This window comes from Xenopus laevis, chromosome 6S (assembly GCF_017654675.1).
Source record: "Xenopus laevis strain J_2021 chromosome 6S, Xenopus_laevis_v10.1, whole genome shotgun sequence".
NCBI lineage: Eukaryota > Metazoa > Chordata > Amphibia > Anura > Pipidae > Xenopus > Xenopus laevis.
This window is the reverse complement of record NC_054382.1, coordinates 83,299,733-83,326,370: the sequence shown is the minus strand read 5'-3', so window position 1 is coordinate 83,326,370 and position 26,638 is coordinate 83,299,733. Positions and strand designations below refer to the sequence as shown.

At 36.3% G+C, this 26,638-nt stretch overlaps 1 protein-coding gene across 5 annotated transcripts in view; it reads right to left on the bottom strand.

Annotated features, from left to right (window-relative positions):
- ripor2.S (RHO family interacting cell polarization regulator 2 S homeolog) overlaps positions 1-26,638 on the bottom strand; it is a 111,538-nt gene that overhangs the window by 27,159 nt on the left and 57,741 nt on the right. For all 5 annotated transcript variants that reach the window (XM_041567770.1, XM_018269534.2, XM_018269532.2 and 2 more), the window contains exons 2-12: positions 25,585-25,711; positions 23,917-24,072; positions 23,740-23,818; positions 21,995-22,018; positions 17,436-17,489; positions 13,240-13,389; positions 11,193-11,256; positions 8,726-8,769; positions 4,803-4,928; positions 1,833-1,981; positions 243-372 (exon numbers count right to left, since the gene is read on the bottom strand). In XM_041567770.1, the coding sequence (XP_041423704.1) occupies positions 243-372; positions 1,833-1,981; positions 4,803-4,928; positions 8,726-8,769; positions 11,193-11,256; positions 13,240-13,389; positions 17,436-17,489; positions 21,995-22,018; positions 23,740-23,818; positions 23,917-24,072; positions 25,585-25,711 (1,103 nt within the window). The remainder of the gene's footprint in view (positions 1-242; positions 373-1,832; positions 1,982-4,802; positions 4,929-8,725; positions 8,770-11,192; positions 11,257-13,239; positions 13,390-17,435; positions 17,490-21,994; positions 22,019-23,739; positions 23,819-23,916; positions 24,073-25,584; positions 25,712-26,638) is intronic.

Here is a 26,638-nt window from a genome sequence, read left to right as displayed (position 1 = left end):
AACTTTAAAAATTTGGATTATTTTGATAAAATGGAGTTTATGGCAGACAGCCTTTCTGTAATTCCGAGCTTTCTGGATAATGGGGTTCCAGATAACAGATTCCATACCTGTACTATATTCTACAGCATTTTCCTTGAAAGCAGATTGCAAAATATTGGTCATGTTAGTAAGTAATAAGGAAAAAAAAACAACAATAATACTTGTGGAAGTTGAAACATCTTTATGAAATCACAAGGACTTACAAAGAAGGAGTGCTCTTTGAAGATTGGGGTTTCAGGTGTGCCTTGACTGTATATGGAGACTCTTCTTTGCAGGGCTGTCGCTTTGTTTATATTACCAGTGGATGGAGTTAGATCCTCTGTGTCAAATGGGCTGCCAATTAGTAAGGAATGATTTACATTACTATAAACCTATAGTCATATATAACCTTGTAATTAGATTGGCAATAAAATTGGGATTGGAAAATTGCAGCATCTTTCATTTAATCTTTCATATAAAAAACTATTATATTATTATATTGCTGGAGCTATTTTGTGATTTATTCTGGGTATCTTATACATGAAACTTAAAGGACAACTAAACCCTAAAAATGAATATGGTTACAAATGCCATATTTTATATACTGAACCTTTTCCACCAGCCTAAAGTTTCAGCTTGTCAATAGCAGCAAATGATCCAAACTTGTCACAGGGGGAGTCACCATCTTGGAAAGTGCCTGTGACACTCACATGCTCAGTGGGCTCTGAGCAGCTGTTGAGAAGCTAAGCTTAGGGGTCGTCGCAAATTATCAAGCAGGTTGGCCTGTAATATAAGCTGATGCTACAGGGCTGATTATTACATTCTGATGCTAGTTGCACTGGTTTCTGTGCTGCAATGTAGTAATTATCTGTATTAATTACTAATCAGCCTTATATAGTGACATTTCTATTCTATGTGTACTGTATATTGTGAGTCAGTCCCTAAGCTCAGTAAGTTACAGCAGCACAGAGCATGTTCAGTAAATCAGCAGAAAAGAAGATGGGGAGCTACTGAGGCATCTTTGGAGACACATATCTTCCCTTATTATATTGCTAGTGGGCTGTGGTTGCCTTGGGCTGGTACAGATAAACATAATGTAAAATGTACAACATCTCTAGCCTACTTCGTTCATTAAGCTTTAGTTATCCTTTAAATGCTAATATAGAAGTCACCATAAACCATGGATGACTAATTTTTTCTTCCTATTCCTTAATGGAATGGGTTAGTAATCAGAGATGTACTTTCATTTAATTGTTCATGTATAAATACACATAATTACAGCTCTTTTGCTACTAACATTTCCAACCAACCCTGCATCTGTAAAGTCATTCCACATCTATACTAAAACGAATCTAGTCGTATTAACACATTTAAAACAAAGACCGAGGCCTCTTTATCTGTTTATTCGGCAATTAGATATGTCCAGCCTTTGCACAGTGATTATAATCAATCACAAAATATGCATTTTTTGTTAGGATATCATTTTCTTAAAGATCCCTTCTCCCCTTCCTACATTTTTCTGCATTACTACAGTCAGGGAGACAGTTGTTTATATACAGCTGCCAGTGTAATCTCTGACACACAAGTCACTGCCTTGCACAGTAATATTTCGTGTGGGAAGCAGGTGAAAAAGTGACCCAGGTCATAGACATCTGACATCCTGACCTGAGACAGTTGTATCTCTTTAATTATAACATACTGTATATTATTCTTGAAGCAGAAAACTGGTTTTCTACAGAAAAGCACTGGCAAAGGTTTCAGGGCAGGTACATGAGTTATGAACTGTCAGAGTATGTTATGTTAATGGCACTTACCACCATGTTACTTCAAGGTTAAGCTTTATGGTGCCGAGGTCATTAATGTCAACAGCCACGGCTTGAGGTCTGGCAGCGAATAAGTCTTTTGTTTCACAGGTCACACTTCCAACCAAGATGTGAGTGGCAAGTCCTTTAAGTTCTGTAACCTGCAAGCACATAGTATAAAGCCATTTATAAGTGCAAAACCTCTGTAATTATAAAGTAAGGGCAGATTTATCAAGGGTCGAATTGAAAATTAGAAATTTGAATTTTTTATGGTCAAATTCCACTAGGAAATTATTAAAATTTGATTCTTGAGATTTATCATGCTCTGGGCCTTTAAAAACCAGAATTTGACTGTTCGCTACCTAAAACCTGCTGAATTGCTAGTCAATGGGAGAGGTCCCAGGGATCAATTTTGAGTTGTTTGCAGCCTTCCTGACATTCAAGTTTTTTCTGAGAAAAAATTAGAATCGAGGTTTTTAAAATTCGAATCAAATTCGTATTCGAGTTTTTGGGTCGATTCCATTCATCCGAGTTTTTTTTTAATAAATTTTGATTGGTCGAATTTCGAGTTCAGGGGAGTTTTTAAAAACTCACATAAAAACTCACACAGTGCTACGCAATATGTTGGCGCTATATAAATACTTGTTAATAATAATAAATTCTACTTTCAAACTTTGATAAATGTGCCTCTAAATGTAGATTGTTTAGGTTTGGTAAGCATATCTATGGATCCCAGTGCTGCCAAAACATGTTTAGATATTGGCTTTGGATTAAGTAGGTTTGAAAAAACGAAATAGATTTTTAGCTCTCCCCTATAATACCCTAATATCCACATTTGTAACAGTGATTTGTTATATTTTTTGGACTATAGGTTAGATCTAGATTTTATAAGGCCAATATCACAATACTATATATATATCACTATATATTTGTATGCTTTACATAACACTGCACAAGCCACCATGCTTGGCACAGGGAGGAGAATGACCTGTGCAGGTCAATACTGTGCTGTCTGGGATCAGCAGAGCTACATATTTGCATGGTGGACTGGGGGCACTTCCCTTAATGGGTATGATTTTGTGCCCCTTAGTGCTCTAGCACTTGTGTCCAGGGCATTTCTAAATTATGCCCCACCTGTTTCTATAAAATAGGACATAAATATTTTATATATATATATATATATATATATATATATATATATATATATATATATATATATATATATATATATATATATATATATATATATATGCAGATAAAAGTAAATTAAGCATTAAAGGGGAAGGAAACCTCGTCGGCGCTAACCCCCCTCCCCCCCTCCCGTGTATTGCCCCCCTCCCTCCTCCCCCTGGCCTACCCCTCCCGCTGGGCAAATGCCCCTAACTTGTTACTTACCCTTCTGCGCAGGTCCAGTCCAGGGAGTTCACAGGCGACATCTTCTTACACGCGATCTTCTTCCTCCTTTGACTGCGTTTTGGCGCATGCGCAGTAGGAGCATTTCGCCGGTACGGATCTACTGCGCATGCGCCAAAAGTCACGCGCATGCGTAGTAGATCGTACCGGCGAAACGATCCTACTGCGCATGCGCCGGTCAAAGCAGGAAGAAGATCGCGTGGAAGAAGATGTCGTCTGTGAACTCCCTGGACTGGACCTGCGCAGAAGGGTAAGTAACAAGTTAGGGGCATTTGCCCAGCGGGAGGGGTAGGCCAGGGGGAGGGGGGGCAATACACGGGAGGGGGGGTGGGGGGTTAGCGCCGAGGAGGTTTCCTTCCCCTTTAAGCATTATTAAGCAATTGAGCTGCCTAAAAACTGTGCAAAATAATAATGTTTTCAGCTCAGATTCAAAAGCAACAGTTATGACCCACATGCCATCCCTCAAGTCACTGATTGGTTACTGCCTCGAAACTAGGGCTGCCATCTGTCCAGTTTTGACCTGGACAGCCTGGTATTTTGAAGGGCTGCCCAGGTCAAAACTTCCTGCATGGTTTTCCAAATAAGGAAAACTGGGCAGGATTCCCCATGATTGACTAGACAATCGGCCAATCGCCGATTGCCTTGTCAGAGCCCCACCCCTAAACTTCACAGTCCTGCCCCTCCGTGCCCCGCCTATATGTCACAACCCGCCCCCTGCCCGGTCTCCACTGGGGGAAAAGGTGGCAACCCTACTGGAAACCAGTTGAAACCAAGGGAGCAGCAAAGCAGGAAGCAATTATATAGTGAATAAAGTACCCCCTATTGTAAAATATAAGGATTTTATAAGTCACGAGGAGTTCCATGACCATATAAAAACACGAGGCCGAACTCACCGTTTATAAGGATATAATTTACAAGATGTTCATGGCTTTTGTGTATTATATAGCTATTATGTTAGACATCCAGTCACTCCAGTTTTTTTGGAAAACTAACTATATTAGAAACATGATTTAATTTAATTTGCACAGCCTATTTACCCAGTTTTTATACTGAACAATTCCTTTAAACTCAGGGTACATAATCTGTGCTTAATTTATGAAAGATGCATTCCCACAGTGGATCAAAATGTTGCTGATATTTTTAGCAACATATACAGTATAAAGGTTGTGTAAACAGCAGCAGCAGCTACATACTCTACATTTCCAGTACTGCTGTTATACACTGCTGTGTATGAAATTACAACACGGCCAATATCATACTAGATCATTTTTAACGTTTTCTAAGAGCAACCGTTTATTTTTGTAGCATAACTCTGACATCTGCTCTTTTCTAAATAGACACATCAGAGTTTATACATTTAGAATTAATTGCAATGGGGAAACTTGGCGTTTATTATACATGGTACAGCTTAATAATATCTGGTTGTGAAAAATCAATCATTTCTATAAAAATGCACCATAATAAACTTTGAAATAAATCAGGAAAATAATGTTTATTTATACACCTGTCATCTCCATGTGTTTTTGTTTTTGCTATCAATTCCACTACTTATGTAAGTTATACATTTACCTTGATTGAAATTAAACTATTAATCAAAGGAAGAAAGAACATTTCCTCTCCGTCCCAGCTCTGCTTGCCATTAACTTCTATTTTGCCTTTCAATTTCCATCTCTGTCGTCCATATCTCATGAAAATCTTCAAAGAAAGGAAACATTAAAAATGGTTACTGTAATTCAACACACTGAACTCAGTATTAAAACAGACAGAGGCTTAAAAATCAATAACTCATGTTTTTCAAAGCATTTCTAAGAAAAGGCTGTTTTCGTACCATGAGATAGAATATATGTAAAATTCAGTCAGCCAGCACCTGGGTCCCATATGTAGGATTTTATGCATGGAAAACTGGGGGAGCTAATATTTATCTGTTACCAAGTTTTTTTTTTAAAAAAAAAATGCAGCAGTGTTTTTTAATCAACATTCAAAGAGGGCAATGTAAGCTGCAAACAGAAAAAATTGCACAAATAAATTAACAATTTGCATGTAATATTCTTCATTAAACTTTTAATTGGAAATAATTTTAAAAATTTGGTTTATATGGATAAAATGCAGTTTAAGGGAGAAGGCCTTTCTGTAATTCGAAGCTTTATGGATAATGGGTTTCCAGATAATGGTTTCCATACCTGTAGGTTTAGTTACTATATCACAATTTCTGTTTCAAAATGTTATATATTTACTTAAATTAATAAATAGTACAGTGTGAGTCGGGAGGGCATATTTATGAAAATCCGAATTTTTCGGAATATTTTTTTTTTAAAAAGAAATCCGACCAAACTAAAATCCAGGATTGGAGTTTATTTATTATTAAAAAAGCACAATTTAATTGGATCGAGGACAAACATGAAAAAATCAAGCGAAAAAATCATATCACTCAATTTTTGAGTTTTGCCCAAAAAGTCCAAAATAGTTGGATTTTCAGCCATATTTCCAGCGCAGACCACTGAAAATTCCAAATAGCATAGGGACCTCTCCCATTGACAACCTTGATAGGTCTGAGATGCTGGACTTTTTCCATACTCTGGGTATCATAAATCTCTAAAAATACGAGGTTTTTTTTCCACTAAAAATTCGGATTTTATAGTAAAAAAAACCTAAAATTTTTCGAGTCTTTGGCATTCAGACTTTAATAGATGACTCCATAAGAGTCTAAAATTTGTGATTTCTTCTTGGCTGCAGCTCACACAAAAAGTAGAAGCAAGTACAAGATATATACAGTATAGGGGTTAAAATTTTTATTTGAGATCTGTTATACCCTGAGGCTGTAACAACTCAGAATCCGAAAAGCCTTTTATTACATTCCCCCGAAAGTGAACCAACTTTGAACAGCACATCAGATGGTAACGCCATTGTGAAGTGTTTGGTCTAAAGTGCAGCAAATAGTTCATCATTAATTACAATGGGAATCACATTTTTATCATTATTATAATGTAGCACTTTGCAAAGAATGTTTAATCACAATTTCTGTGCAATTTATAGTTTATAAATCTATAATCCATTCTAAGTTTATAACCCGTTGATCATCTGAGGCCAGCCAACAATTAGAATGGAAAAGAAATATGACCCACGGATGCATGGACAACCCCCGATCCAGTCAGCCCATTAGCACCATAATCCTGCCACAATCCACCCAAATTAAACCCAGTCCTCTTCCTGAGCCACAAATTGCCTTTTATGTTTCTTGGGCCCCCTCTACCCTGGGGCCACAGACTGAACTACCCTCTTCCCCCTCCCCCGATTCAGCCCTGTCTCCAGCAATGGAATCTGATGGTTTGGTTTGTAGAAGCCACATACAAACTGCTGGCCCATTTTGTTAGTAAAATAGAGCTGCTGTATTTTTTCTGTTATGCTCAGAAGATACATGCTGGGTTCTTGGCAGATTGCTGGATCCTGATCAGCAGATTCTGATGTCAGTATGTAACCACATGTTCTGCCGGATATTTTTCTATATATAGGAATTCCTATTTTCTGCTTCCAGTTTGGATTCATCTGTTTCAGTTGCTAACGAGGGTCATTTAACTAAAATGTCTACTTGTGTGTTATTTAACGCCTGTGCCACATTAATAAATGTACTTAATTACCCGGTGTTATTATTGGTAGTGATTCACTGAGCACAGAGCTATTTCTGTCACTTTGATTCATGTGCTGCATAGGGTATAGTAGAATAAGCCACAGTATTTTATGTGAGGCTATGAAGGCATATGAAAAGGATTGCAATGTAAAACTGACAAGTAAATTACCATTGTGGAGCCCAATAATGATTTCAACCAATTAACAGAACATAAAAGGACAATCTTGACATAAAGTAACATATACTCTACATCTGAATGGATTCCATTTTCGAGACCATTATACACAATTAGTTTATTCTATGCACAGAACATTTAGGGGCCCATTTACTTAGCTCGAGTGAAGGAATGAATAAAAAAAACTTTGAATTTCGAATGTTTTTTTTGGCTACTTCGACCATCGAATGGGCTTCTTCGACCTTCGACTACGACTTCGACTTCGAATCGAACGATTCAAACTAAAAAATCATTTGACTATTGGACCATTCGATAGTCGAAGTACTGTCTCTATAAGAAAAAAAACCCCTAGTTCGCCTCCTAAAAGCTACCGAAGTCAATGTTAGCCTACGGGGAAGGTCCTCATAAGCTTAGCTAGCTTTTTTAGGTCGAAGAAAAATCATTTGATCGATGGATTAAAATCCTTCAAATGGAAGGACTTAATCGTTCGATCGAAGGAATAGCGCTAAATCCTTCGACTTTGATATTCGAAGTTGAAGGATTTAACTACGACAGTCGAATATCGAGGGTTAATTAACCCTCGATATTCGACCTTAAGTAAATTTGCCCCTTAATATGATTTAGATAGTGATGTTCTGAGACAATCTGCAATTGGTTTTCATTTTTTTCCGTTATTTAGCTTTTTATTCAGCAGCTCTCCAGTTTGCAGTTTCAGCAATCGGGTTGCTAGGGTATAAATTACCCTAGCAACAATGCGTTGATTTGAATAAGAGACTGGAATATGGACAGAAGAGGCCTGAATAGACAGATGAGTAGTAAAAAGTAGCACTAACAAAACATTTGAGCCTTACAGAGCATTTGATTTTTACATGTGACCCCCATTTAAAAACTGAAGGCAAATAATGAAACTATAAAAAATAATGACTAATTGAAAAGTTGCTTAGAATTGACCATTCTATAACATACTAAAAGTATGCTAAAATGCATACTAAAAGAACCACCCCTTTAATATTCTGCATATTTTTATTTACATGATATATACATTTGTGCATGCATTTTCTTCTTCTGAAGATAATGTAGTCTTATACCGTATGTTCCATTTAAAAGGACATGCGAGAGGTTAAATTAAAGGGGTGGTTCACCTTTAAGTTAAGTTTTAGTATGTTATAGAATGGCTAATTCTAAGTTACTTTTACATTGGCCTTCATTTTTTCTATTTTATAGTTTTTTAATTGTATGCCTTCTTATTCTGACTTTCCAGCTTTCAGATGAGGGTCACTGACCCCATCTAAAAAACAAATGCCCTGTAATGCAACACATTTATTGTTATTGTTACTTTTTAGTACTCCTCTTTCTATTCAGGCCCTTTCCTGTTCATATTCCAGTCTCTTATTCAAATCAATGCATGGTTGCTGGGGTAATTTGGACCCTAGTAACCACATTGTTGAAACTGGAAACTGAATAAAAAACCTAAATAACTGAAAACCCACAAATAATAAAAAATGTAAATTAATTGCAAATTGGCAGATGTCTAGAATTTGATTCCCCAACATGCCAATTACAGAAACCTCCAATCGCTGCAGCATGCTCAAAAAGCAGGAGGAGCAGGACACAAATATCCAAAATGATATGTTATGTATTGTGTCTGGGACAGTGCTACAAACCAATGAAGATAAAAGAACAAATGCTAACCTCATATTGATCTCCTGGACAAAGTCGGGCAAAGCCTGCTAGACCTGTTTGAAATAATACAATAGTTTAAATTAATACATGTCCAAAATATATACAATTTAGATGACCAGACAATGACTGGTGTCTACAAATGGGAACCTTGTTGTATGTGATTTGCATTATACAGGTATGTGACCTGTTATCCAGAATGCTCAGGACCTGGGGTTTTCTGGTTAATGGATCTCTCTGTAATTTGGATCTTCATAACTTAAGTCTACTAGAAAATCACGTACCCAATAGGCTGGTTTTGCTTCCAATAAGGATTAATTATATCTTAGTTTGGATCAAGTACAAGGTACTGTCTTATCATTACAGAGAAAAGGGAAAGCATTTTTAAAAATTCGGTTTATATGGATAAAATGCAGTTTATGGGAGAAGGCCTTTCTGTAATTCGAAGCTTTCCATTATGGGTTTCCAGATAATGCATTCCATACCTGTACATTTGGTTACTATATCACAATTTCTGTTTCAAAATGTTATATATTTTCTTAAATGAATAAATAGTACAATGAATCGGGGGGGGGCATATGTATCAAAATCCGAGTATTTTATTTAAAAAAAGTCAGACCAAAAAAGAATCCATGATTGGAGTTTATTTATTATTTAAAAAGCACGATTTCATTAGATCGGGGACAAACACGAAAAAAAATTGAGCAATAATCTGAATCGTACTGTTCTTTCTGAGTCTTCACGCATCGCTCAATTTTTTCAGATTTTTGCCTGAAAAGTCCAAAATAGTTATATTTTTGAGCTAATTCCAGTGCAGACCACAGAAACTTCCAAATAGGATAGGGACCTCTCCGATTGACAACCTTGGTAGGTCTGAGATGCTGGAATTAAAGATTCAGACTTTTTTCATACTCTGGGTATAAATTTGAGTTTTTTTCCACTAGTAAAAAATACCTAAAATTTTTCTAGTTTTTGACATTTGGACTAAATAGTCTAAGATTTGTGATTTCTTCTTGGCTGCAGCTCACACAAAAAGTAGAAGCAAGTATAAGATGATATATACAGCATAGGGGTTATTTATTAAAGTCCAAATGCTATAAACTTGAAAAATGTTAGTTTTTTTAAATATAAAATCCGGATTTTTAGTGGAAAAAAAAACCTCAATTTGTTCGAGATTTGTTATACCCCGAGGCTGCGAAAAGTCAGAATCCGAAAAGCCACCATCTTAGACCTGCCAAGGTTGTATATACGTTTTTTGGGGAAAAGTCTGAATAAAATCAAGTGATTTGAGAAAAAAATCTGATTCGGGATTTTGCTTGATTTTATGGAGTTTTTCTCGGTTCCGATTCAGATAAATTCGTATTTTAATAAATAACCCCCTAAGGGTTAGCATCCCTATAACTGTTCATGTTGCACGCTAGGCATGACTGTCTCTGTTCATGTCATTAATAATATACCTTTACAGTATTGACGTGTGCTATAACACATTATCCTAGTTAGGAACAACGGACATAAGAGGCTTACGCTGCTGAATTCCCCTTTGGGTTCTGTGCAATAGAGTTAGACACTGTATCAAGAGTTATTTTATGTGGCAGAACAGTAAATATTTTAGAAAAAGAACAATGTAAGCTTTCAGAATTTCTTATGTATTCTTTAGGCGTGTGATCATCATGTGTTCTCTAGATGGCAGCAATGATTCATAGGCAAAGGCTCCAGCTTTTAACTTAAGGCTAATTGAAGCACACGAATACTTTATATAAATGGTCATAGGGCTAAAATCATACAATTATTATTCAAACATTTCAACATGATTTTTATATGGGAAGAAGCAATCACAACTGGCAGTACCTTTGGCAATTATAATTTTTTGCCACTTTTCACAAAATCATTCCATATCCCACTAGTTTGCTAGGCCACATCTTTAGCAATTCAATATAGTAAAGAACCAATATACAGTTAAACAATGTGTGTGCTAAAATGTGCTTAGTGCTGGAAATACCCATGTCAGCACAGTTTTATCTCTGCCCAGGCTATTGTATAATTTCGTGAGGTGTCCCTGGATTATCTCATTTTATGACCCTGTTGGACTATCCATAGCTTTAGTGAAGTCAGGAAATGCCCCATCATGCCGCTTGACCACACTCCATTCTAGCTTTATATAAAAGGATTATAGAACAATGGGTGGGCTATGAAAGATGATAATGAAGGATAGGAGCAGCTAGCCTGGCATTTCTTTGGTAAGACTAACATTTTAAGATGAGTGCAAAAAATAACAAAAATAAATGTATTATTGATTTACCTCTTAATATCACTATTAGTGAAATACAAATGCTAAATAAAAAATGAATTATTATGGTCTTTGAAATATATTTCTTGCTGATCGACTAACTTTCTCTTTATTTTTTCCTGTACTTTTATTCTTTATATAGAAATGTTTGATTTAGTCAAGACAAAAGCAAAGTATATATAATTTAATTACCTTTCATTTTGATGTAAAATTCCCCTAACAGGTTTTCCATCTCTGATTCGACAGTGCACATATTCTGTAAAATTGTGATAAAAATATAGTTAAAAATACTAAAGATGCTACATTTCATAACTTCAAATCTATTCAGCATTCAGTTTAAAATTAAAGTCACTCTGTCTCAAATTATAGTCACTAATTTGTTATTTAATGTATACCAGTCAGTGTCGAACTTGCTTGCCGGAGGTCTTACTGGGCTTTTGCCCATACTGGAGCACAGAGCAGAAGCTTATCTAGTATAGGTAAATCTAAAGCTAACTACTACCTTTTCTATTTTCTTTCTTTGTTTTTATGTATTCCCAGCAGTCAGATGGCTAGGAAAGAGTTGAGGAGGCCATACATGGACTAATACAAATTGCTGACACATTTCCTCCGGATTGAGTTGGTAGCATATTGGCCCATGCTTGAGGCCCACCAATTGGTCTGTCCAACTGATATCTAGCTGACAATTGGGAAGATATCAATATGGTAGTTTTAAAAATCCCATTGGGCAAGGACTGAAATGGCACTTTAATGCACCCTTCGTCTAGTGGCACCCAATAGGTCCCAGAGGATCTGGCAGTACATGGTGGATTTGGCAGTCTATGGCCACCTCTGTGATTTAGATTTATTGCCATAAATAAGCAGGATAATCACGGGAGGGCGCTAATTACTTAGAACTGTTAGGGTGAGCTTTAGTGCACAGTTTAAATGGGAGAGCAAGAGCTGATGGATACCCTTAAACCATCACTGTCTGTCTTTAATCACTGCATTGCTATGTGCTCTCCCCAGGGCCTGTTGGTCTCCCCCCCCGTCCCCTCCCTTTTATTCGTGCAAATTTTAATCATCGGAACCTGGACAATGGGGATTGGCACACAGGAAATTTAAAAACGATTGTATCTCCTGAGCATCCCCAGTGTTTCTGAACCAATGTGGGTGTGGTTGGGCAGCATGTCGCCCTAGGCCCAGGCCTTGGGTGCCTTTCCACAAATCCGGGCCTGGCTCTCCCACTGTAAATCTCTTGACCACCAGTGCATTATGGGATTCCAGAAGTCCAGAGAAGAGAGACTAAGCTAATAAAGGATATAGAAGATCTAAGTTATAAGGATATGCTGTCCAATCTGGAACTGAATAGGTGCTTATATGATAATAAGATCACTATGCATAAATGTTTAATTAGACTATACTATTAACTATGTTCTTCTTAGTCACAAATAGACCCTTTCAGAGGACAAGAGCACACCAATTGAAATTTGCAGAAAAGAGATCAGCATTTGTATTCAAAAGAAATCTAAATACACCTTTTATTGAACTGTCTCACTAAAAAAGTAATTCAATCACAAATCCAGTTCCTTAACAAATTACCGGGAATAACACAGCACCTACGTTTCTGGGTTCAAGGTTACTTGATGGAAAAAATGTGTTTTCCAGCAACACTTTTTTCCCACACAACACCCTTAACCCACCAAAAATGCTGACAGGCTGTGTACAATAATCAATAACTAATTGCCTATGTTTTGTTGTTGTAATTGATTTATTTCACAGAAAGATCAATTAATCTGTGTAATGATAAAACTCTGATTTCATGAGTTGAAACTGTAAATTATTGAAAAGAGCATTCATTAGCGCCGACATAACCTCCAGTGTTATCAGCTCTCTGAGGGCACTGCCTAAAACATGTTTTTATTGTTAAAAAGAGAACAACATTCTTAAGGTATAGACTTTAAATTACAGCAGAACTCTGCATTTCCGTTTCTCAAGGGACAAAGCGAAACAAATGTGAAATTCTGGGAAAACAAACTGTGCAAGAGCATGGGACTGTGACTAATTGGTGAATAGTCTGGGAGAATGTAAAGTTGGACATAAATTGGTGGATCTACTGTATCTCATGGTGTACTAGTCACTATTTTTTCTCTAAAATAGGCCCAGAGAATATACTTCTGACAAAAGCCCAGTACTTCTAATACCCATGACTAGTTACTTTGCTGTGTTTTACATTCAGGAAGATAAATGTTAAACATACCTCAGTGTATTCTTTATAGCTTTTATTGATCTCACACAAACTCTCTCGAGCTGCCTTACTGGAAGGAGATGTAGCAAATGCCTGCTTCATTTTACACGCACCCTCCCGGAGACGCCTCTGGATGCAGTATGCTTCATACAGCTCATCCACCTTGTAGGAAACAGAGAAGGAGATAAAATATAGATTTGGATCCTTGCTTAGATAAAAACTTTAAATTCATTATTAGTGTCATCCACAACAGGGATGCTGCAAATCCAGAATTTTGTTTGGGATTTAGTTGAGTCCCAGCACTTTTTCAGGAATCTGGAGAATCCTTAGTATTCACCAAACTCTAAAAATCAGGTGAATTAAGGGGGTTATTTATCAAAGTCCAATTTCATCTCAAAATTTTATTCTACAAACTCCGATCGAATGCGCTCAGGTTTTTTACGCTTGTTTATTGTTACATTTTCATGAAAATTTGCTGATTTCCACGATTTTTTGGGGGATTTTTCACATGAAAACTCTGTTTCTTATGCTTTTTTGCCCAAAAACTCTGAAAACTTCGGGGTATTGCACAAAAACCCAGTGCACATCAAAAAATCATTGGGACTTCTCTCATTGATTTACATGCAACCTCGACAGGTCTGAGATGCCGGATTTTCGAATTTGGACTTTTCCATCCTCTGGGATTTTATAAAAAACAATCACTAGTTTTTCAGGATTTTTGCATTCGGGGTTTAGTAAATAACCCCCTAAAACTCTGGAAAACTGAGAGGGATAATTGTTTTGTTCACAGAAGATTCAAAGTTTTCTTCAAAACACAAGATTCTTCTAACTCTTTACAGAAGAGTCGATATTTAACATTTTCCCAACAGCCACACTCCAGATCTAGTTTGCAGTAACCAATAACATTGCTACTTGTAGTGACATAGTCAAGGATAACAACAGCAACGTGGAACCTGTTTATAGTGGCGGTTTATACATGTACGGTGGCTTGGTGGAACTGATTTGATTGGAAAAATGACAGATAATACTTTTTTTTATAAATGCCTCCAGTATCATTATCAACCCAATTCAAAAATTAGAGATTCAGTGCATGACTAATCAACAGTAAAGAAAATTTTCTGGTCCCAATGAACTGAGATAAAGTATATTGTGCAGCCTGTGTGTTAATAAGATCTGTTTTCATTCTCTGCATTCTTTTTACATGATGGAGACCTGAAATATTGCTTGACTTAGCCAAGATATTATGCATAGACAACAAATATGAAACTAACAAAGGCAACTCTGAATATGTATAGATGGTAGGGTTATCCTTGCTTTAAATCCTTTTGTTAATGGGTAATAGGGCAGCAGCAGATGTATATTAGCCAAAGAGATTGTTGCATATTAATTAAATGATACATACTATTTTTCTTTTCATATAAGACCAAAAAATACCATACATATTCAATGTAAAGCAATAAACACTTATAATTGTAATATTTTTGCATCAGGGAGTGAAATTTCTAGTGCTCATGTAACTGTCTCTGCTTCTTTTCTGGCAAATTTCCAGGAGTCTAATGTTGTATTATGGAACAGATTCTAAATATATACCCCAACTCAGAGCACAGTTCCACAAGATACATTTCTTGGAGAAGTCTGTTTCTGATTTAACATTGAATGTAACTGAGGAAGAAACAATATTGAACTTGTGTAAATACATGAATTCTACACCTCTGATGGTACAAAATAATGTAGCATTACTTAAAGGCAGCAGTACAGCAGTAAAGAGTGACTGAAGTTTATCAGAGCACAAGTCACATGACTTGGGGAAACTGGGAAACCGACAATATGTCTAGCCCCATGTCAGATTTCAAAATTAAATATATAACAATCTGTTTCCTCTTTTGAGAAAGGATTTCAGTGCAGAAGTCTGCTGGAGCAGCACTATTAGATCACATCCTCAGTCACATACACAGTAAGGAAACTACATATTGTACAGTTAGAACTGTTTTGCAATGAAGAGCACAACTTGCAGTTTTCATGAACAACCTACAGAAATAGATGTGAATATGGCAACAGGTGGCACTACAGAACTAGGAATATGTACTGTGTGCCTGAACATGAACAAGCATTTGGCAGCTGTAAATTAAACCCTGGCATTTATTAGAAAAATGTCAGCTATTTATAGGACCACTTTTCTATGGAATTAAAGGGCTGTCACAGGGGATCAGCACAAAGGAAGCAGCAAGTGCATTTTGTAGAGTTGCTTGCTTACCAATCTATTACATTTATTGCAGAGAGAGAGGATAATCCTATACTTTTTGTGTCCACGTCAAATGCAATGACGCATGAACTCACCTACTATTTTAAACTCGCAAGAGGATGCAGTGTTTCCTATAGCTGTGGCTGCAGGGGGCAATAAACAAACTAAAAGCAACTTCCTCCTATATTTTAAATCAGATGCTAAATTCATTGTGCTAAACCCTAGATAACAATAAATATTTTAAGGGAAATATTCCAGTATCAAGCAGCATCCTGATATCAGAATGAGATTTTTATTAAATAAACTCCTTGTTAAAGGAAGCACAAGGGCGTATTTATTAAACTTTTTCTGGTCAAGTTTTTAAAGGGGAAAAACTAGAATTTTTAGAGGAAATTTTTATACAGAAATATTATGGTCTGAAGCTGCTAAAAACTAGAATCCAAAAATACTCCAGCTAAAACATGTTAAAATCATGTAGAAGTCTTTGATTGCAGGATTCTCATGCTATTGTACTTTTGATACTTTGCGAAACACGTAAATAAAGAATTTATAAAAAAAAATCATGTAGAAGTCAATGGCAGATGGTCCCTTTAACAATTGGAATATGTTTATTACCTTCGGCATTCTCGATAGTTTCTAAAGCCGCATGATTCGAGCGTCAAATCAAAAAAGCAGCAGGATCTCGAACCAATAATGATTGGTAAATTAAGGTGATTCAGGTTTGGGAGTTTGGTTTGATTTTTTTTAATAGAGTGAGAAAAAGTCGAGTTTTAGTAAATAGGCCTCACAGTGTGGTCACATAGGGGAATTCACAAACACGAAAATGCAACAAAACATAAGTAAGTTGTCAACGCAAATATGTACAAGTTTAAGAGAATATGTTCTATGTTCTATTTTAATGTCAGATAGTGAAGTATGAACATGTAAGATATTGTGCACATAGACACTATCTTATTTGTGTATTTACATTGATATAATTACACCGGCAAACAAATTCTCTGTTAATACTGCAGACTTTTGTGAGACATCCATTCTACAGGACAGAAATAGATAGAGCTTTTCTACAGTGCTCAGTGAAGACGTGGCAGGAGATTGCCAACAACATGGCAGCTTATATTCATATAGCTGAATACAGAGAATGTGCTGTGGTGCAATATGCCTTTATTATATATAATAAGAAGAAATGCAAGATAAAATAGCCATCAAAATAACTGGATATGGATTCATTGTATAACATACTTAAAGCAATGCCATCACAGAAATAGAAAAAAAAATCTGTTTTGGCCACCTACTGTGCCAGATCTGGCTTACACTGGTACAATATGACTTAATATGAATTTCACTTACTTTGAATGTAACAGAAAGTGGTCTGGTTCATATCACTTTCTTTAGTTAATACACTCCATATCATCTATAGATCATGTAAACTTCCCAGATGTGTAACGTTAAGTACTTTTACGGGGGAATGTAATAAAAATCGCTAATGGAAAAACTATTCGCAATGCGAAAAGTTATGCCTTTGCGCGAACAAATTTTGCTTTGTGCGAATTTAATATAGCTTTTGCGAGCCCGGAAACTGTTTAGCGACCACTTCCGACAGTGAAAGACCATTTGCGAATTTTATAGTTTGTGCCAATGCGCAGTCAATGTAATAAAACTTCTTACTGAAAAAGTCGTTATGTTTGCTCCAAAAGATTACGACACCTTCAAGCACTTCTTATGAGTGCGCAATTAAAATTCGCAATGCTCAATTAAAATTCGCAATGCGCAATTAAAATTCGCAATGCAGTAACAGTTTAAGGAACAATATTACATTGCGAGATGTGGATTTTTAGTCTTATTGGTGCGAATTGTTTTGCTCTTTGCGACTTTTATTACATTCCCCTGTTAGTATCTAAAACTTTTGTCACAGTTGAAGCGGAGTGTTTTTATACCATAGAAAAATCATATTTGCATCTCTACTCACCTTACTAATGTGGAACTCCAGTCTCCTTATGTACCGTTCAATCGTCTTTATTTGCTAAAAGAATAAAAATAAGAAATTAGCAAGTTACATACTTTATAGAAAGTCAAAGGGCTTGATATAAAAGCTAGCAATATTGCTATTAACGTTATGGAATACAATAGAGATTCTTTTTCAGACTAGCAAGTCCTGACACATGGGATTGTCAGATGATAGCAATACAAGTAGGTGAGCTGTTTGGGTTGGGTGCTAAAGGGGTTGTTCACCTTTAGATAAATGTTCAATATGGACAGCAGCACAGTTTCTTTTGCTCCCCCATCCTGCTATTGATTCTGAACCTGCCCAAAAGAAGGAAGATCAGGTATGAAGAGCTACCATGACCCTTTGATTTGCATATCTTTTGATACAGTTGGCTGCCATGGTTCAGCCAATTTGATCAATGACGTTGTAATCAAACAAACACTGGGTAAATTTGCACTAAGTGAGCAACCAATCAGACGATTGCTTTCAGTATCTAATGGGATACTGTCCAGGTGCACATTTGACCAGTGTTTATAAATGAACCCCAGTGTTTTGGGTTACATAAAAATGCTGCACTTAGAGGCACATTTATCATGGGTTGAATTCATGTGATTTTAATTAAACTTCCTTAAATTCTAAATTTGATTGGGGGAAGCGTATTTAAAAAATCGTTAAAATTGTTATGACTCGGACGAATTTTACCAATCCGAAAACTCGGATCTAATTCAATTTGAATTACACAAAACTTGATTCAGGTTTTTTCTCCAAAAAAAACCCTCGATTGTCAGGAAGGCTACAAACATCACCAAATTGATCCCTGGAAAAAAATTGTTAAAACTCAGATGAATTTTACCAATCCGACAACTCTAATCAAATTCAATTCAAATTATAGAAAAACATCACCAAATTGATCCTTGGACCTCTCCCATTGACTTATAAAGTAATTTGGCAGGTTTTAGGTGGTGAGCAGTCAAATTCTAATTCTCAAAGGGCCACAGTATGATAAACCTCGAAAATCGAATTCAAATTTTAAAAAAAACTGAGTTTGAATAATTCACTAGTCGGTTTTGACAGTTTTGACCATAAAAAAATTTGAACATTTTAAATCGAATTTTCAATTCGACCCTTAATAAATCTGCCCCTTAATGTGTGCCATTGACCTTATAATGATAATTATCTTCTCAGCCATGAAACATGCTTTGTGAAAAGAAGGAACATGCACAAAATCTGTTCCTATAAAATTACAAATAAAATAAATAATTTCTATATTTTTGGCGTTGCTGGACTTTTACATTGTCTACGTGGTCATTGTCTAAAGATTTGCAATCTTCATCCTCTGCATTCTAGTGGGAAATAAAGTGTATTATTTTTGTCCTTGTAAGTTTTAGTGAGATGTGTAGGAAGATACTGTGATTAACATAACATAGTAAAAAGACACACGTCCATCAAGTTCAACCTTAAGTCTGTATAACCTGACTGACTGCTAGGTGATCCAGAGGAAGGCAAAAAAACCCAATTTGAAGCCTCTCCAATTTGCCTCAGAGGGGAAAAAATCCTTCCTGACTCCAAAATGGCAATCGGACTAGTCCCTGGATCAACTTGTACTATGAGCTATCTTCCATAACCGACTATTCCCTCCCTTGCTAAAAACCCATCCACCTCTTCTTAAAGGAACAGTAACACAAAAAAATAAAGTGTTTTAAAGTAATGAAAATATCATGTACTGTAGCCCTGCATTAGTTAAACTGATCTGTTTGTACTATAGCTCGTATAAACAGGCTGCTGTATAGCAATGGTGGAAATTGAAATAAATCTATATGGCACAGGTTAAATAGTGGATAACATATAACATCACTATGTTCTACAGAGCTTATCTGCTATCTGCTGTGTAACTTGAGCCTTTTCTCCTTTGAATGATTGCCCCATTGCTACACAGCTTATTAATATAAATAATAGTAGTGTTTCTGAAGCAAACACATCAGTTCTACCAGTGCAGAGCAACACTGTAATATATGTTTATTACTTTAAAACGCTTTCATTTTTTGATGTTACTGTTTAGGATTTGATGTTGTCATATTGAAATAACTAGTTTTACACTGGGTTGTAGATGTTTATGGTAGATTTCTAAAAGAGTTGCTAGGGTAAGTATACCTAAGTATTTGACGATTAAGTAAGTCCATTTTAGAATTTGTAAATAATTTGTGTTTTTTATGAAAAGGGAAGGCTGTCTGTCGCCATTTCCTTCTCCAGATGAAGATGTTGCAAACAGCAGAATATACCCAGATACTGCTTGCTAAATATTTATAGTCCATTGTCAGCAAGTGAAGTATATGATTTCTTCAGGGACCTATTTAGGATAACAATAGCTCAGTTATAGTCTAGGAGCAGATGGGTAGGTTTCTTGATGTAGTCCTCAGATATACTTTTCACATCATAAAGATGGACAGAACCAGTTCAAAGATAAACATGTCTCTCCTAATTCCTCTTAGATTTCAAATAATTTTCCATGAAAAAAAATATCTATCTATCTATCTATCTATCTATCTATCTATCATCTATCTATCTATATATAGAAACGAAAGCAAATATTTGGGGGTTTTGGCAAGCAAGTAGTGTACATGACAAAATGGTCAGAACTGGCATCACCATGTTATCAGAAGGAATAACAGGAACAACTAGTGAAGTTTTGATTGCAAGGAAATACTGCAATCTATGCTAGAAAGAGAACACAAGCAACACTATTTACTAAAGGCGTAGTGGTTAAAGCTGGCGGAAAGTCGTCAGCGTGACGGCATTTTGGCACTTCGCCGATTTACTAATAGTAGCTGGCGTAATTTCGCCAAGGAAATAGACTCTGGCGCAACTTCGCACTCTAATGCCAGGAGAATTTATGGTCTGGCGAAAGAGCGTTACTACGCAAATTCACTAAGTTTTGGATTTTACTGTCCGTTACCTCTATCGCCAGACTTGCCTTCGCCACCTCAGACCAGACGAAGTGCAATAGAGTTCCTCAAAAAAAAAGTTGAAAAACACTGGCGTTTTTTTCCTATTTAAAGGGTGATAGACTGAAAAAGATTGTAAATTTTTTTGGGGGGGTACCCTCCTTCCCCCCTACATTTGCTAACATATGGCACTTAAACTATACTGTGGGCACATGTGTAGGGCATTATAACAACTTTTATATAATTTTATTAAGGTTCCCTGGCCCTGTGTAGTGAAATGTCGCTGGCGTAATTTCGCCAGTGTTCGGTACCCTGTGCGCAACTTCGGATCTTCGTGAATTAACGTTGTCCAGGCTAATTTACGCCTGCCAAAGTCTTGCGATGTGGGCCAATTCACTAACCGGCGAATTTTCGCCGGTTAGTGAATTGGCCCTTATAAAGGGAACGATCCTTAAAACTAAAAGGTAAATAGTTGTGCCTGGAAATATGCCATTTTAGGTGAAACTGGCAGTACTAAAATAAGTAATCCCTCAGCTACATTTGACTGCAAATTTACAGTTTACACTTGCCCTCCATTCCATGCCACATTTTTGGATCTTTACCTTTGTGGAAATACCTCTACCACATGATAAATGAACATAAACCACTCTATTTTCCTCTATCATTGTATCTATCCACTTTGTCACTCTTCTCTAGCCCACTCATTCATGATGAGCCAAGACAGTACAGCCTCAAGCAAACAACAGTACAGCACAAAGGATTCCATCCCCTCAGTGATAGTTAAGCTGGGAGCCCCCTACTAATATTTAGAAGGTAATCTTATACATAATATAGTATATTGGATGAAACTGACAGGCATAAACTTCAGTTGTAAGAAGTGGACACTGCAGACACAGAGAAAACCTCAATTTCCAGGTTACAGTGTGCCTTCAAGATACAGAATACATTTCTTTGAGCCTCTTTCTTTGGGGTCATATCAAAATTGTCATTTTACAAGGCCAAAAAACTTTTTCCTGAGTGTTCTATTGCTGGTCCTGCAGAAAAGAGTCAAAAATTCTTCCAGCCTGAGTATGAGCATTCTGCATATCTGTAATAAGGGTTATAGTACCAGTGAAAGGGAATATAAATAACACGTTATCTTTATAATTTATTAGTGAATGTAAAATGTAAATCCCTCTTGCGAGTTTATTTTTTTCTGTGAAAAGTATTGAAAAAGTCATGTGAAACTTCTGATATCAAAATGAGAGAACTCTTGCTTCATTTAAGTTTCATTGTTTGTACTTTAATATTAGCACAACGACACTTAGCCATTCTTAATTTCATTTGTAAGTTTCTTAAGATTTAGGTGAATGGTTGTTATGCATTTCTCGTTTCTGTGTAAGATGGCATTTTATGTTTTCACATTCATCTCATAATGCAGAATTGTATGAAAAAGGAGAAGCTCACACTCTAGTGACATTATTCAAAATGAAAGAAAAATTATTTGGCAGCAATACTGAATAAAGTGGCAATTGTGAGCTGTTTCTGACTTTGAATAATCATTTTTGTAATCCAGAGAAAAAGTAGGAAGGTAATAGGAAATTTGATGAGTTGGCTTACCTTGTCAAGATCATAGAGGACCCCCTGTATAGTAATAAAAAAATATATTGATTACAAGATTTGCAAATATGAATCTTTGAAAGCAGCAATGCATTATTCATCAATTCCATCAATATTCATCTTTGTCTTTAAACTCACATGTAGAATGGCATATATAGGTAATGAGAAAGCATTATGATGGCCAGTACTGTGCACGTATGAGTAGGCAGGGAAGGATTCGCCAAAGTACTTGTGCATGACCAGTACTGGTACAGCATGTCCACTGGCATAAATACTATTTATAGTAAACTGGGAATCAGAATAGGCCTGGTTGTATCAAGTACACAGAGGCCCAAAAAGCCCCCACACAGGCCAATTAAAAGTGACTGTCTATGTCATTTTACAGATTGTCACTCCAGGTCTGATAGTATACATTAAGTCAAATATTTTTCACCAAATAATAAATAAATGACAGTAAAAATGAATTAGCCTGGCGGAATATACATTAATGAGGTTACAGTTTAAGACTATCCTTTTTCATTTGTACAACATATAATATTAATACTGCTTGTTCTTGGCAAGGGTACCTCAGTTGCATATTTCTGCTAAATAAGGTGATTTGTAACCCAGTGAGATATTCCTTTTACTATTTTTCAGCGATAAAACCAACAATCACTTTTCTGCACCTGTCTTCCCATTCCCATTTTTAGAATGAAAACCCAAGAGAAAGAATTGCTTAGTAATGTTATTTGACCCTGCTTCTGTTACACACACCTCCCTATATTCTCTGAAATTGTTAACATTGTGGGCTCTCTCATACACTCAGGCTCTATCCACACTATAAAGCAAGAAACCTTTTATAACACACACTGGTGTGTATATGTGTATATATATATATATATATATATATATATATATATATATATATATATATATATATATATATATATACACATGTATGGGATCTGTTATCCAGAATGCTTGGGACCTGGAGTTTTCCATATAATTGATCTTTCCGTAATTTTAATCTCCATACCTTAAATGTACTAGAAAATCATGAAAACATTAAGGAGCACATTTACTATGGGTCGAATATCGAGGGTTAATTAACGCTCGATATTCGACCGTCGAAATGGTTTAATCCATCGATCAAACGATTTTCCTTCGATCGCAAATTGACAGGAAAACCTATGGGGACCTTCCCCATAGGCTAACATTGATGTTCGGTAGGTTTTAGTTGGCGAAATAGGGGGTCGAAGTTTTTTTTACAGAGACAGTACTTCGACTATCGAATGGTTGAATAGTCGAACGGTTTTTAGTTCGAAACATTCGAGTCGAAGTCGTAGTCGAAGTAGCCAATTCTATGGTCGAAGTAGCCAAAAAAAACTTTTGAAATTCAAAGTATTTTTTATTCTATTCATTCACTCGAGCTAAGTAAATGTGCCCCCAAATAAACCCAATAGGCTGGTTTTACCTCCAATAAGGATTAATTATATCTTAGTTGGGATCAAGTATCATTTTAAACATTTTGGATTATTTGAATAAAATGGAATCTACGGGAGACAACCTTTCTGTAATTCAGAGCTTTCTGGATAATGGGTTTCTGGATAATGGATCCCATAACTGTATGTATATATATATATCAGCACTCACAGGTCTTAAAAAAATGAATAATAATTTATTAAAGAACTATGGACTAACGTTTCGGCCCTTCCAGAGCCTTTCTCAAAATATATATTTAATTGGGAAGTAATTTGTCCACTTACCAATCTTGAATTTCTTTTCATGTCTTTTAATTGGGAAGTCAGCTTGTCTAGCTCAGCTTGGTGACCTTCTAGATATTCACTATCAAAACAAATCAATTACTATACAATATGATGAAGACTGAACAGAACTGGAGATCCAAATTACATCACACAATAAGGGGTTATTATAGTACTTACTCAAGTCCATTCTTTAAAGCTCCATATATTTCTTCAACCCTTTCAGGATGAGGCTCTTTAGATGTGCTATTAACTTTGTGAACTAAGTTATGCATTTTCTTTTGTTTTGCTTGAGGCTTCTTGGGTACGGAGGTGCTTCCAAGGAAGGAGTTACATCTTAATGAAAAAGATAATGCATTAATGCAGACAAAAGTTATCTACAAGATTTACTTGTATAATTAGTTAAAACAAAGACAAACATGGGTTATCAAGGATTAGAACAGAAACAAAATACCAAAGTAACATCTCAACTAAACATATGAGGGTGGTGGCACACGGGGAGATTAGTCGCTAAGAGATAAATCTTCACTACTGCGACTAATCTCCGCAAAATGCCTTCCCACCGGTAAGAATGTAGGTCGCCGGTGAGATGGCATAAGCGTTGATTTGGTTTTCTGAAATTGCCTCACAAGGAAACTTCAGGTGATTTTGGAGTACAAAGGGACATGCATGCCATCCCACCAGCGATTCACATTCTTGCCTGTGGGCAGGCATTTTCGGGAGATAAGTTCCCCACTGTTGGCTTGGTGACTAATCTCTCCATGTGCCTCCACCCTGAGGGCTCATTTACCAACACAAGTGCAGTGTGAAAGGGCAATTTTAAGTGCAAGTTGCCATGATTTTCTTCCATAATTCAAGCCTAATTACATAATTGAGGTGGCAATACATCGAATGTAAATGGGGCTGATGAATTTGAATACACATAAAGGTACATGCACATCAGCATTCAGCACACATGGAACACAATTGAGATGAATTGTTGGGGAAGTTAATTTTAGACATAAGTATGTTGCTGTATTGATGGACTTTAGCACAGTAGATCAGGCTGTGACCAGCTTATAGCACTTTACAACAACTGCAGAACAGTTAAGTCTATTATTGCGGATAAACCTGTTTGGCTGCAGAAAATCCAGGCATACCCTGTGATGTGGCTGGTCTCCCTTAAGCTGGCCATAAACGCAAAGATCCGACCGTACGAATCATCGTACAATCGGACTTCCCCATCTCCCGACCTGCCACTAACCACACGAAAAATGTTGGGATTCTCCACACACGGTCCGAAGATCAGATCTTTGCATCAATGGCCAGCTTTAGGGCCTGGGTTCATGGAGCACTACCTGATACAGGCATTGTATAATACAGGCACTGCTCTACAACCCAATCAAAAATCTGTCTGTCCAGTTAAAAGGTGGCAACTCGCCTACTTCTCCCTTTGAGCGATTTATTTATGTTCAGTTTGGTCACCTTTAACAGTTGCTACTATAGTATGACTTTATGACTCTATGCTATAACAATATCTGCTTTTGTAAAGCAATGTGCTTGATATTAACTGTGAGAACCACTATAGAATAATACATATACAGAAATATGCTAATGCAGAACAAGGAGGGTCATTCATAATCTTTGTTAGGTAATTTTCCAATTCAACAGGACAATATAAGGCGCTCCTTTCATTAAGTAGATATTATAGTCTAAGTGATTATGTTTAAAAGAGACATGTATTGCTTTACATTTGTCAGCTACATTCACTGGAGATGTTCATCATTTAAACAATGTATATATTTGTTACATTCTGTACAGAAGTTCACCTTATATCCCTGGATTAGCTCAAGCGTAAGAAATTCTTACCGAGATCTGCGTTCTGGAATCCCACTAAAACCAGCAAATGACTGACTTCTAAGAATTCCATTAGGGCCTCCAGGAGTAATGGATTGTGAACCAACAGACATGATATCCGGGGTCCTGAAAGAGTAGTCTGGAAAAAAAAAAATAAGAGTTACTGGTCCATGATGCTCTGGATAGCATTACAAATAATATGGTTATGTCGGTTATTAGAGGTGCATTATGCTGTTATGGATAGGCTGTAGATTCTGGGATATTAGGTATGTTTAGATTGATAAAATGATTAATATGTGACAAGATATAGTAACAGAAGGTTTTAGCATCAGCAGTTGCTTTTGGTGCAATTAGATTGTAATGCTGGACAAACAGGCCCCCAGCATTCTGTGCTTAGAATCAGTACTTGGCCTAACAGTATTAAATAGCTTCCAAATGGGCTATCTATAAAACCTTATCAACATATTTAACATAGAGCCCACGTGTGTCCCGAAAGCTGAGACTTCATTAGGCCAGACCGATGAAGGGTAGCTAATCAAATTCTTTTAAATTCTTTAAATCTTTTCCTCCACCTAGATGATCAAAAATAAACCATTTTCTGGCAACAAATATCTTATTTTATATGAGAGGCTTTTGTTATATAACTCTGAGCCATGAGAATGAGATATGACTGCTGTTTACCATCCTGGAATAAAAAATAAAACCATTGTATTCTACGCAGCTTATGAATTATCAGCTACTTAAACGTAGGCTGTAGTCCTTTCTCTGGCTAAACAGCAGCTTATTTACTGAAATTGTAATAGGTTTTCTGCAGCAAATATAGTTTTTAGCAGTGCAGGGTAACAGCATGTGACTTTTAAAAAACATCCGATGTGTTGTCTTGGTTTAGTCAATGTTAGAACTCAAAACAATATATATATACACTGTATATGCTTTCTTGTAATACACAAGAATTATGGGAGGGAGAGAAAAAGTTAAAAAAGTGTATTCTTCGCATCATTGTTTGCCTTGAGGATTGCTTTTCTTCTATATGAAATTTTGTGTGCCAAGTGGAAAGGTTTCCATG